Source organism: Pleurodeles waltl, chromosome 7 (genome assembly GCF_031143425.1).
Source record: "Pleurodeles waltl isolate 20211129_DDA chromosome 7, aPleWal1.hap1.20221129, whole genome shotgun sequence".
Lineage (NCBI taxonomy): Eukaryota > Metazoa > Chordata > Amphibia > Caudata > Salamandridae > Pleurodeles > Pleurodeles waltl.
Window position 1 is genome coordinate 779,958,158 of NC_090446.1, and position 14,449 is coordinate 779,972,606.

The 14,449-nt window shown below is 46.1% G+C and overlaps 1 protein-coding gene across 1 annotated transcript in view; it reads right to left on the minus strand.

Annotated features, from left to right (window-relative positions):
• ADAMTS2 (ADAM metallopeptidase with thrombospondin type 1 motif 2) overlaps positions 1-14,449 on the minus strand; it is a 1,546,369-nt gene that overhangs the window by 563,379 nt on the left and 968,541 nt on the right. The window contains exon 9 of the mRNA XM_069199292.1: positions 886-1,018. Coding sequence (XP_069055393.1) covers positions 886-1,018 — 133 coding nt within the window. The remainder of the gene's footprint in view (positions 1-885; positions 1,019-14,449) is intronic.

The following is a 14,449-nucleotide window of genomic DNA, read 5'->3' on the forward strand; positions in this document are numbered from 1 at the left end:
TTTGATGTAGCCCCAAACAGGAGCCATTTTGAGAATGCAAACACAAAGATGGTGGTTTGAAGGTCCTTGTAAGTCACCACCCTTTTGTTTGTACTCAGTCATAAATAGTGACCTGTCTAATTAATAATCATCAAATAGGTTGTTTAGCGACCCCCTGCAACTGGATATTTAACACTGATACCTACTGGTGCTTAGGCAGCATTGCAAAATCAGAGACAGGTCGTAAAACTTTGGTGCGGAATTTGTGGTCACGTTTTGCGACCTCTCTCTTTGTACATAGGGCCCAAAAATCTTCCATTTCACCAGAGAAGAAGAGGCTTTCAAAAACCTCACAGTAGTGCCTACGTGTTTAATTTTCTTTAAGGCCGTTTTTTCTCTCAAGATGAACAATAATGATGTTACTGAAAGAGTGAAATCATCTATCAACAGTTACTTATTGAGGGGGTTCTGTTTAGCGCCCCAACTTGCTGAAAAATCTATACAGATGTAAAACCAATAAACACAGAAATGAAAACTTGTTGGCTGCTTACTGCCATGTTGATGGTCTGAGGATGAAGTAAACAAACAACAAAGATAACATGCAAAACAGACTAAAACACATACAAGCTCACCTCTGGAGCCACTATTATACCTACATCAACTTTCCAAAGCTGCTTGATAAAGAAAAAGATGTATAAATGTTTTCTTGTCTCTAGGAAAAGTGTTAGGATTGTCATATCACAATTTACAATCAGAGATGTGGAACATGAAATCCCCCCTCTTAAAATGGTTAAGCACTTTGAAGCAGCAACAGGACGCCAAATGGTTTAAACTATAAATACTGCTTTCACATAATTCTTAACAGATATTCTGGTGCGGATATACAAAATAGAAAAACATACTTACAGCTGTGCACATCATGTAGCCCAAACCAAAATCAAAACGGCATTGTTCATTCATGGAGTAATGAAATCCTGGCAGCTGAGGGAGGGATGGCCAATCATGTTCAAACGGATCGTCACGGAGGCAGTCGTAGGAGCTGCAACAGATCAAGAGGTTGTGCATTGAATGTGAGTCTTTGGCACTTTTTGGGTGCACACATGAAGCAAAGATCCTACTAAATTTGTATTTGATCTTCAAAAGAACATGAGATTTACGTATATCTATTGTTTGCAAAAGAGCAAACACTTGCAAAGTCAATTGGTCCTACATGTGATAATAGGCACCGACCTATTGACTTTGTTAATGTTTTAATGTCTTTAAAATAAAGATCACTGTTTTTCGTACACATGCAGAATGTATACGCCAACAATAGAAAGGTTACAACAAAGAACCACATAAAGCCCATATAACCTTCCACGAAGTGCGATAGCTTTAAGGACAGCCAATCCAAAGGCAACTACTTGAAAACACCAACACCAAATGGCCGAAAGGGTGTAACCAAAAGCTCTACCTCTGTATTGTTTTAGGCTGTATTGTATTATATGTATGTGCATGTATGTTGTACTGCCCAGCTAACTTGAGGTTGCTGACACACAATACACCTGTCTGTAGGCAACACCTAAAATAGTAGCTAATTTTAATTATTGTAATGACGATGTCTATGGCTATATTCACAAAGATGACCTGCCAAAATTCGGAAATCCACCATAGCAGGTTTGTTTCTATACTTGTAGCACATTTTCAAACTATTTGGAAATTCGTGCAATATTCACAGAATCCAGAGAACAAATTGCATTTTTTCACTCTTAGGTTACAGCAGAACATCCACACACTTTTGTGAGTCAGGCTTAGTGTGTTTATTATTTGTCTTTAGTCTCGCATAGACAGCCTGATCCTAACTCCAGCTAAGATCATCATTTCAATAAATATGTCTGTTGTGTGCTATATTTTCCACGCTATATGCTAAAAGAACATCAAGTGCACATGCTTTTGTCATGTTTTTACTTTTAATGAGGTTTGAAACGGTTCCACAAAAAACAAAGAGAGAAACAAAACACAGATGCAAATGAAAGTTAGCTTAATAAATACTACCTGAGAACAAATGCAAAAGGCTGACAACGTCTTTATTGTGGAACATCTACACACACATTGAATACAATTTAATGTTCAATAAAGTAGAAATTGACCCCCATTAATCTCTTGCACTTGTTTAATGGTTTAAAAGGCAACACCCTTGGGGTTGGCAAAATAGTATAAGTACAAGGGATCCAGATGGGACCGGAACGGAAGTAAAGTGAGGATGTTTTGAGATGAAATAACACAGATTCATCATCGCCAGTTCCAGAATGCACATACTCAAGGGGGGGTCACTTGAGATTGGGCTAGGCAGTGACCTAGTAAACGTTGGGAAACACCCACTAGTTCAAATATGAGGCAGCTGGTCACAGAAATGCAAGCTTAGAAATCTATTTACTTTGAAAAATGGCTCGAGTCCTAATCCTCTTGAATCTTTGGCAGGGGCGGCTGGTGTTCAAGGGCTTAGGGGCTGCGCCCCTAGCCTTTTCTGGCCTCTCTAGTGAAGCATATATTTAATTACATGATGAAAGTAAAACATTTTCTGCACAACATTTTCCGAGTGAAAGTTGTGCACTTTGAAAAGGCCCCCTGCGCCTGCGTCAGTATGTGGCTGAAAGCTGCACAGTAGGGCTGACAGGGCTTGCCCACTCAAAGCCCTTAAGTTTTCTCAGAACGCAGTGACGTCCCTGGCTTATCTCCTCCTCCACCAGAATCCCTGATAGTAAACAGCCTGGATCGTTTTTTGTTCAGCCCGGGATTCTGAAAACTTCATGTCACTCTGATATTATTATCCACCCTTTCCTATTTACTCAAATGGTGGGGTGTGATCAGAAGGGTCTACGTACCAGAGGTCACATTTTATTAAAAGAATGTGGCATTGTGCAAAGAAAATCCCCTTTTCCTGCATTACAAGCAGTCTGTGGCAGAGAAATTGAATAAATACAATAAATAACTCCATCCAGGGCTCTCTGGGAGACAGGAGTGTGACCTGAAGACCTCAAGTCATAAATATGCCAAAGATAACCCTCTATCTTTTTTACAGACAATAATATAAAAATCTGTTCTCTCAGCTCTCCTCTCCCTTCACTGCCTCTGTAGGTGATTTTGTCTCTCAAAGGCAGTAATGGTTCCAGTAATTTATCATGGCTAGTTATGCTCCTTTTATTTCTTCTGCAGACTAATGACGTGATATGTCATATTAAACATGTAATCTGCTGCTCAAATAGCCGTGTACCTTTTATCACTGAAACTGCTGGATACTGGATGGGTGAGGTAATGTGTGTTTGTTTGAATAAGTGTTTGCAGGGCTTGACTGAGTGGCTGAGAAAATGTGGGTGTCTGTGTATAAGAGTTGTGTGAATGGCAGTGGATGAAAATGTGGATGAGTAAATGGGTAGATGACCAAAGGCAGCGGGTGAGTAAGTGAATGGAAATACGTGGGTAGTGAGGCTCACTCACAAGGTGCAATTCCGTCTTGTATTTGTGCCCCACCACTGCTTTCAGTCACCAGCCGCCACTGATCTATGGTAGCCAAATAGGTTAGCTTAGGTTAGGACTTGCCGCTCATTTAAGCAGCCCATATTGCACATATCACTCCACTGGCTCCTGTAAATTACTTTGCTTTTTTTTTCTAGTCACTATGGCTATGTATCTATGGGAAGGCAAACATAGAAAAAACGTTGACTTTGGTCACAGGTGTTTTGTTACGGGCGTGAATGCAACGCACTAATGCCATAAGTAACCACAGTACACTGTGCTTAGTGGTAGTCTGCCCTTGACGCGAAACCACAGGCATTTTTATTATCTCGCCCCTTATGTCAGGGGCATACCAACACTATCGGCTAACATGGGGGGAAACCAAACATCAAGGGGACAGAATCCCCTCTCACATGGAATGCCCCCCTACAACATAACATTCCTCCCTTACCCACAAACAAATAAAAATAGAAATAGAACGAAAACAAAAAAACAAATATGGTCACTCACAACTACCCAACCATTTCAAGATAGCACTTAATTAAGTATCATGGCCACACCACATAATACAAACCCACTTTTCTAATTATTTCATCATAGCAACTCAAAGTCTCGCTGCCTACTGGACTGCACAGGTCAAGGCGTGAGATGATTTCTTCCAGAATCAGCCCTCGGGAGGAACACTCACCACCACCTCTTAAGAGTCATTTCGGCCAGGGGTCTCTCACCGGCTATCTCTCCCTCTGCCTTCAGATGAGCTGCCAGGAAGAACCAGGCTCTCCTCTTGTTGATTACCTCAGGATGTCATGTTCCCAGACCCCGGGGTGCAGAAAAAGTCATTGAAATTCTCCGCACAGAGTCATTGAGTTGTGTTGCAGCACCGGCCTCCGCATGGACGTTCTCAGAACGGTAGCGTTTGAAGAATGAAATATTTTGTGTCACAGACTCTCGTCCTTTCATTGCAGTTATCATAGTACCTCAGACCCTCACAACAGTCCACAGCACTAGCTCAAATGGAAGTTTAAACTTCCCACCTGGGAGTCTGTTTCGAACTGATACCTGGTCACCCACTTGAAGCAGAGAAAAAAGAGCAGGTCTTTTTCTTGACATGCGGTCATTGTCGGAGCCACTCTGACGCAACCTCTCATTTGCCTGCTCCTGCTGTGTGGTGGGGAGGTCATATTGTGGGATTGTATCCCCCACCTGTCGGTTCATGCACAGGGAACTCAGGGGTACTTTCATAGTCATATGGGGTGTGAGTCTATACTCCCTCAAGGAAGAGTACAAAGCACAGTCAATATTGTGTGACTTGGCCACCACTATCCTTTAGGACTTTATTTAATGTGAACATGAAACGCTCGGCTTCACCATTGACTTGGGGCCAACAGGACGTAATTTTTCAATGAGCAATGCCATGGAGAGCAAGATACTCCACAAAGTCCTGACTGGAAGACGGCGGGCCATTGTCCGTTCGGAGCTCCTGAATAATACCATGAGTAGCCATTATTTTTTCTAAACGAGGGATGATCTGTTCTGCCATGGTGGTATCCAGAATCTCCACTTCTGGATTCTTGGAAAAAATTTCGATGACCCACCAACATATGCCTCCCGTCAGGTAAGGCACCCAGGTCTGCAATGGCCCAATTCCACAGAATCAACGGATTGATTCCATGATTATGGGTGCTTGAGGCTCAGATGGGCCCACGGCCTGACAGAGATGACAGTGTTGCACCACTCTTTCCACGTGATGATCCAGCCCCAGAAACCACACTTTGCAGCAAAGCCTCGCTTTTGGTTTGACCACCCCTTGGTATGCCGCATGAGCCAGATCCACTATGGGTGATAGTAATGACCGAGGAACTACCAATCGCAAAACACCGGAGTAGACATCCTTCCGGAGACACCAATAGGTCATGCCAGACATGATGAAAAGCAGCTAGTGTACCGCCAGCCTCCTCAGTACTTTTTGACATGTTATGCACCATGTCATGCCACCTTCCTGTGTGGACACCCACTATGGCTAGTTGAATGCATTCATCCTCTTGGGTGGCAGTCTTGAACTCTTCCATTGACACCGGTAGTGGTTGAGACTGCTCAACTAACAAGCATACATAGTCTTCCACATTTTCTGCATCCACTTCTTCTTGTGCTGTTGCCCGCCTGGCGTGCCTTGACAGATAATCCGCTGGATTTTGGAACCCTGGTCGATTCGTCATAGTGAATTGATCTTCCTGTAACTGGAGAATCTACTTCTCTATCCTAGGGGGAGAGGTGAATGTGGACCTGTTGAAAAGAGCAATGAGGGGTGGTGGTCCGTCACCACCATGAAAGGCTAGCCATACAGATAGAGGTGAAAATGGTGGCAACCCCAGTGAACAGCTATGGCCTATTTTTCGATATGCGAGTATCGCTGTTCAGTCTCAGTCAGGGCTCAACTGGCATATGCCACAGGCACCCACTCCCCTTTGTCATTACATTGAGACAGAATGGCACCTAGGCCCACAGGACTCGCATCCACCGATAGTTCAGATTCTTTAGTTGGATTGAAGTATCTCAATGTGGTATGAGCTGCCAGGCTACTCCTGGTTGCACGGAATGCCTCTTCTTGGGCAAGTCCCCACTACCAGAGAGTGTTGGCCTTTGTCCGTTCCCTGAGAGGAGCAGTGAGAGACTCCAGGTTCTGAATGAACCTCACGCAGTACGTGACCATGCCCAGGAAACTGCGGACACCGGTAACAGAGGTGGGTGCGGGCGCTGTGTGAATGTCTTGGACTTTCTTGGGGTCGGGCATACTTCTTTGTCAGGGAAGTGATAACCAAAGAAAGCAATGGGAGTTTTTAATAACGCACACTTTTCTCTGTGCAGCGTTAGCCCATGATCTTGCAGGCGCTTGAATGTGGCCCGAAGTCTTTCAAAGTGCTCCTCCACCATGGGGGAATGTACCAGGATATCATCGCTCACATTGATGACTCCCTCCAGTTCCGCCAATACCCCCTTATGGTACCCTGAAACACCTCATCAGCGCTAAAGATCCCAAACCTGAGGCGCTTGTACCTCCGGAGCTCAACATGGGTGGAAAACGTAGTAATGGCTTTTGACTCAGGGGCAAGCATGAGTTGGTGGTAGCCTGCCTGCAGGTCCATCTTTGAGTACCACCTAGATCCGCTCACCTGGGCCATGATATTGTCTATGGTTGGGGTTAGGTGGTGTACGCGATGGATGGCTGCGTTGGGCAGCCTCATATAAACACAGATCCTCACCTCAACGGGCTCTTTGGGCTTCCTGGTGACAACAATCGGCGAGACCCAAGTCATGGGTCCCTCCACTTGCCCAATAATGTCAGTCAATTCCAGTTTTCACAGCTCTTCCTCCACCTTAAAACATAGATGAAAGGCAACTCGGCGATGTTTGAGAGCTACTGGTTGAATGGACTGGTCAATGTGGAGGTGAATAAATCTCTCTTTTAGGCACCCGATTCCGTCAAACAGCTAGGAGTGTTATGCCATCAGTCCCTCAATGCTTTCCTGATGTACACTAAATGCAAATGACATGAAACCCAGCTTCTCTGCCATCCAGCAGCTCAACAACATGCCAGAACCAGTCTTAGTGACATAGACTTTGGTACCAACTGTCTGAGTCTCATGTGCGATGTCTGTCCTGAACACTCATGCCAGGGGGAGCGGAGTGGCTGACCCAAAGGGAAACACTTTACTGGTGGTGAGACGAAGCACTGGTTAAATGTGTAGGGTCTTTAGTACAGGGAGAGCCATGATATTGATCAATGCTCCCATGTCTATGAGGGCCACCACTGGCCCACCTTCCACTTGTATGTTGCATTTCAGGATGCGTTTTCTGGGGCAGCCTCCCAGCTGCATGGCGTGAATCACATGGACGGCACCTTCTAGGTCATCATCATCCATATCTCCATCCCCTTCATCCCGTGTGTGAATTTGTGCTGCATGAACCGCCTTGATTCTGGTGAGCTTCTTGGATGAAGCTGATTGGCAGACCTTGGCGGAGTGAACAGGTTTGTTACAGTTCGTACACTCTTTCCCTTGGGCAGGCACTGACCTTAACGAGGGTACGACCCTCTGCACATGTAGCAGGCTCGAGTTTCCGTGCTTGGCTTAGGACTTGACTTTTTCTGGTCTGAGTTGTCTGCGGAGACAGCATTCAGCAGTTCGGTTTTTACTGGCCTCTGCAGGGCTGCCTCCATATGCACCGCGCGTACCTTAGAAAGCTCCTTGGGCCTCCCCGGGGTGAGCATGTTCGCCATCGACATCCCTGGCACTTGCAGAATGTTCTCCCTCAGCTTCACTGAGTGACAGCCCAGGATGAATTGTGCTTGAATCTTGTCCTCAGTATCAGGCAGTGTGCATGTGCTCGCCAACTCCTGGAGTCTCGTATAGAAGGGGTCGACCAATTCCTCTGGGAGCGGTCTGGCCTGGCAGAGAAGGAATCTTTCGTAATCTGGGCTGGCTAGCAGCTCAAAATGGGCTGTGAGAACCCTTTTTATTGATTGGTACATGAAGGGTGGCCCTTCCTCTATGAGTTATTTGCTGATTTTGTGGATGGCCCCCCCAGATGTAAGAGCATAGGACAGCGTCAGTCACTGTCTAAGGCTACATCTGCAAAATATGTTTCCAGTCTCTCAACCTGGTCCTTCCATCTGGCCACCTGTGCTGATGGTGGGCCGTTGATTATGAAGGGTTCCAGAGCAGGTATGGACGACATGACGCGTCACTGGCAGTTTGGGCGCACCTCACTGTGATATGTTAAGTGACAAAATCATGCAAGCTCAAGTGCTAACATTTCTGTGTGTCTCTCTTGTCTGGCAGGCCTTTTCCCCTTATTTGTTGTCTACGGTGTTGGTTGTGTTAAGTGGGGGCCCCCTAGTTCCTTAATATCTCTTTCGTGTCTTGTTTAGATTGAGCCTCCCTCCCTAAGTAGGTAGATCAGGTACCTCTCACTGGCACCTGGGTGATGCACCAGAGGGATGTGGCTGGAGTGCCTCGATGTGTTTGCCCTGCTGATGCCTGGATGAGTTGCTGATCACATATCTTGAGGGGCTGCAGAGGATCGGCAGCATGGACCAGCAGCATTTTCCCTTGTCTGCTGGCTGCACGCCAGCTCCTCTTCCTGAGGCACGTTATGAGCAGCATTGGGCAGGGCCGCCGTTTTTCCCGGCAACTTGCTCACCTCCTCTCTGTCTCATTGAGCCCTGCTCCCGGGCACCAGGCACACAGCAGATCTGTGACATGTGCTGCTGAGCACCGTCGCGCAGGGAGTGCGATGTCACCGGAGGTCACTGGGGGCGGCACCACACCCCCAGTACAGTTGCTGCAGTGCGGTGATGGCACACCCAGCGAACGACTAGGTGTGCGTAGAGGCGGGGGATACCCACCCTTATCGCCAATTTGTTGCGTTACGGGCTGGGATGCAATGCAGTAATGCCATGAGTAACCACAGTACACTATGTTTAGTGATAGTCTGCCCTTGGCGCAAAACCACAGGCATTTTTATTATCTTGCACCTTATGTCAGGGGCATACCACCGCTATTGGCTCACGCAGGGGAAAGCCAAACATCATGGGGACAGAATCCCCTCTCACATGGAACGGTCCCCCTTGCAACATAACAACAGGGAGCACTGTTGGTTTATCTGTTAGCTAAAAGGAGCTATGAGACAAATAATGGGTGCTTCAGTATGATGATTCTGCCCTGACAGAAGTCTCAAAGGTTATGATCAAGGAAGGCTGTATAAACCATATTATAGCACTAGCCTGAAAGTAGCCACTTGTCAATTTTGTTGTGATCATTTCCTTTATATGAATAACAGTCAGGGGCTGGAATACATGATTCAGAAGGGAGACTAAAGTGTGAACAATAACTTGTCACAGCATTACCAAGAGCCTTTATTGATACAACCATCATGACAGACTTGTCTTACTGTGTCCCCTTGTTCAATAGTTTGCCAACCAAAAGTATTTATTTTCCGTCCTATCCTTCAAGGCATTCTTACTATATCTCTTTACCAATTGGGGAATCTTTCCATGAAATGGGAAGACTCATCAAGAAACATTTGTGATAATTATAATATTTCTAAACAATAGTTATTACAGGATTCCTGTTTGGTGTCCGTGGCTTGAAGCTAATGGATTTAACAAAGCACACTTATTTTCAAGTAACATCACAATAAAGGGAGTAGCGGGGTACCAAACTATGAAGCATTACTATTGTTGTCACATACTGCTTGCTACACATCAAATTTAGGGGGTTATTCCAACTTTGGAGGAGGTGGTAATCCGTCCCAAATGTGACGGATTTACCACCAGCCGTATTACGAGTTCCATAGGATATAATGGACTCGTAATATGGCTGGTGGTATATCCGTCACTTTACCGTCACTTTTGGGACGGATTACCACTTCCTCCAAAGTTGGAATAACCCCCTTAGTCTTTTAGATGTGTCTTGTGTAACGCCTTTAATCCATATAAATGTATTCATAGTTGAAAATCACATCATTTTACGTTGAGTGAAAGCATTATTTTCAGGGCCAATCTATCACTGAATGATCACATCAGCATAACTGCACGATCATCAAATATCAGTTACACATCCCCAGGACAATTAAAAAAACCTTTCTCCATTTACCAATTAAAACCACTACAGAGTCCTGATCCTCTCTAAAACTGATTATAGCCTTAGGTAAGGCTCTGACTGGCCATCTCTCCCTGTTAAAGCATTACTTCACACTTCAGCAAGATCAGTTCCACATACAAAAATTCTACCTTATTACACAAATTCTATAGGAATACCACTGCCTTACACTGAATGCCGGAATAAAACTTTGTAATTGGCTGTATATCGCACAAGGTAATCCATCTGAGATGATCCAACTACCTGACAAACCTTTTGACACCCTCTAGGGGCTTTAGAGACTGCAAAAGCAAGGCCACCCTACCTAGAAACACACAGAAGATCAAAATAAAACAAACACAGAACATTCATGTGAGCAGTAAGTAGGTTGTGGAATAGGTTATGGAACTCTTTATCAACCCACCTAAGATTTGCTACCCTTCAGAAGGGGAATAAATTATTTCGTCTTCCCAAAATATTTTAATTAAATATTATCAAAAGGTTGCAAATATTGAAAGGTTCTCATATATCTTAGTTCTCGCACTAGATTTCAACACCCCCCTCTTCTGGACGCCGTTGTCATTTTCCCCTTATATGCAACACTCTCCATCCCCATCTCCAACTCCTGCACTACAACACTGTTACATGTTAATCAACATACATTACTTGTACAATAGTTAATATTTTAAAGTGTGCTGATGGCGACTGCTGCACCTCAGCTGTAGAAAAATATAAAATACATCACTTGATGTTGGCCACTGTGCTATAACTATTGCATCTAGATTCAAGATTGAGTGCCTCAATACGAGTTTGGTGGTCCGTGGATCGGCATGGCAGCGGTGGCAGTCCAACCATCATCAGGATGGCGGTTGGACGGCCTAAGGAGCAAAGACCATCACGGTTCCACTGGCACCGCCAGGCAGCACGGGGGTCACGAGACAGCACAAACAGGCCAGCAGGGCCTGTGTTGCCACAGGACAAATTACGAGGCTGCACACTGCCAATGTGACCGTGGCTGTCCAACCACCGTGTCTCAGCAGGCGGAAATGGACAGTTTAAATGGAGACACTTACTTGCAGGCAGCCTCAAACGTCCAGTGCCGCCATGGAACCAATCACCCACTTTGTGCTGCTGTTGTTGATCATCGAAGGATCACAAAATCAATTATGCTGTGGGTGCAACTGGCCATAAGTACACACACCTACCTGTATCATTAACCTTAAAAACAGATTGTAGCGCCGTTGACCACATCATATAGGGGCATCCCAGGGCATCAAGTATATTTCACATCCTGTACACAGTCCCTTTGGTTAGCTCACTCACCCTGCAGTGCAACACTACACAAAAACACATGTCCACACATTTCAGGCACAGAGACAGTGAAGGCTAGACCACATTGTCTCACATATCACCAACACATAAACTTCACATATACAAATACAAGTCCCTCACTCACATTCCACACAGGACATATGTATTGATGTGGCATGGAACACTAACATCACTCCCACTAAGCCCTGCAATGAACACACACACACATCACAGCACAATGGAAGGACAATGGCATGCACAATGGACAGAGAGAGAAATATACAAAGAGCACTATGCTGAAAATACCTGCCCAATAGGAATGGAGGCATGAGCTACAATCAGGGAAGGGGCCTGCTCTGGGACACAAACCACTTTGCACAGGCCCCTAAAACAACATCTGCACAGTGAGGTATAGTGTACACAGAGTCCAAGGGCTCCTCAGAGGCTTAAAAAAGGCTAAAGTAGATACAACTAATGCTCTCTTTTGTGGTAGTGTGGTCAGCAGTTATGCTTATCTCATGGTAGTGCAAATGATTTGTTGTACTCACACAGTCAAGAAATCAGGCACAAATTCAATGACTAACTCCAGGCCACTTGTTTTATATAGCAAAAATATATTATGCTACTTTATTTCTAGAACCAGAAGATCTTTGTTGCAGGTAAGTACAATTGTCAATAGGTATCAAGCATATGTATCAAATGTACTTTGTTTAGTTTTTGCAAATAAAGCAGTTTACAAGTAAGTAGCAATTTTCTATTTCAAAAGTTGACAGTGCAATTTTTAATAGGAATCAGAAGAGTCCTTCAGGTGGAAAAGTGTTAGCTCAGTTAACAGGTAAGTACACAACTTACAGTTCCAGTCTTCTGGAATTAGGATGTCAACAGATCAAAGTTTCGGCCGACCCCAAAGGTGCACCATGAGCAACATGGCCGACAAAGTTGGCGTCGGTTTTACAATGGAAACCTATGAGGACTGAGGGTGCATGGCAGAAAGCAGATTGCAGGTAAGTATCCGCAGTTCCAGGACATAGGCTTGGGGGTTTAGATCAGAACCGGGTGGGGGGGCACAAGATCACACCAAGCACACACCCTCAGCAGCACTGGGGCGGCCGGGAGCAGGGTGCAAACACAGCTGGGCGCCCAACGCTTTTCAACGGAGGGGACCCCAGAGGTCAAAAAAGATGCTGCAGGCTTGGTCCAGGGGGTCAGTTTCAGGAAACCAAAGGCTGGACAGGCACGGGAGGCACCCGCTGGACATTGCTGGACCGTTGATCGGATTCTCCAAGGCCAGTGGGCTGCAGATGCAGGGGTCTCCTTGGGTGTCAGATGTCGTCAGATCCGGTGGGGGCCTTCCGAGATTCAGGCTGCAGGTGTGGTTGAGTTGGGCAGGAGGAGTCAACCCAGGATGGCCTCGAGGTTGAAATCACCTAGGGACCTTCTCTGAACTGGTGGGCCATCTGGATGCAGCCGTGGGCTTCAGGTGCTCGCGGATCTGGGGCGGTTCTGGAGTCTATTGGTGGAAATTCTTGTGGAAAGGGCTGCTGCCCTCTGGATTTCTTGGTCCTCTGCTGGGCAGGCAGTCCTCTGGGGGTTTGTAGAGGTCACCGGTCCAGCAGGATGTGTTGCCTTTTTGGAGAAGGGCCTTTGAAGCTGCAGACAGGCCGGTAGGGCTGGGGCGCAAGTCAGTAGTTGTCTGCAGTCTTCATTACTGGGGATGGGCTTAGCAGTCCTCCTTTCTTGTCTTCTTCTCAAGGTCACCAGGAGTCTGATGAGCTAGGTTCAGGGGAGCCCCTAAATACTAGATTTAGGGGCATTACGAGGGTCAGAGTGCAATAGCCAATAGCTACTGTGCATGAGGGTGGCTACTCTCTTCCTGTGCTCACTCCCTTTGGGGAGGGAGGCACATTCCTAACCCTATTGGTCCCTACCCTCCAAAACAAGATGGAGGATTCTGCAGGGAGAGGGTCACTCCAGCACTGGACACCTTAGGGGTGGTCCTAGCTGTAGTGGTCACACCTCCCTATTTTACCTCATTTTCCCACTGGACCTGCCACCAAAAGTGGAGCTTGGTCTGGGGGCGGGCATCTCCACTAGCTGGAGTGCCCTGGGGCACTGTAACAGGAGGCCTGAGCCTTTGAGGCTCACCGCCAAGTGTTACAGTTCCTGCAGGGAGAGGTGTGAAGCACCTCCATCCTAAGCAGGAGCTGTTCCTGTCCCCAGAGAGCAGAAAGGCTCTCATCCCATGGGGCCAGAAGCTCTCCTTTTAGTGGCAGGCTGGCACAGACTGGTCAGCCTTACACTAAGAGGTTTGTTAATATACAAGGGGCATCTCTAAGATGCCATCTGGGTGCATTTTGCAATAAATTCAACACTGGCATCAGTGTGGGTTTATTGTGCTAAGAGGTTTGATTCTAAACTTCCCAGATTTCAGTGGAGCCATCATGGAGCTGTGGAGTTCGTAATGACAGACTCCCAGACCATGTACTTAATATGGCCACACTGCACTTACAATATCTAAGAATGGACTTAGATACTGCAGAGACATATTGCTCGTGCAGCTATGCTCTCACCTTTCATATAGTGCACCCTGCCTTAGGGCTGTAAGACCTTCTAGAGGTGTGACTTAGCTATGCCACAGGCAGTGGTTTGTGAGCATGGCACCCTGAGATGGATGCCTTGTTGACTTTGCCTTTTTCTCTCTACCAACACACACAATCTGCAATGGCAGTGTGCATGAATTTGGTGCGGGGTCTCTTAGGGTGGCACAGTACATGCTGCAGCCCTTAGGGATCCTCCCTGGTCACAGGACCCTTGGTACCACTGAAAATTTTTAGAAGGGACTTAGCTGTGTTCCAAGGGTGTGCCAATTGTGGAAACAATGGTACAGTTTAGGGAAAGAACACTGGTGCTGGGGCCTGGTTGGCAGGATCCCAGCAGACACTCAGTCAAGTTAACATCAGATATCAGGCAAAAAGTGTGGGGGTGGTAACTGCAACAAGGGCCAGTTTGCTACACACAGGAAATGG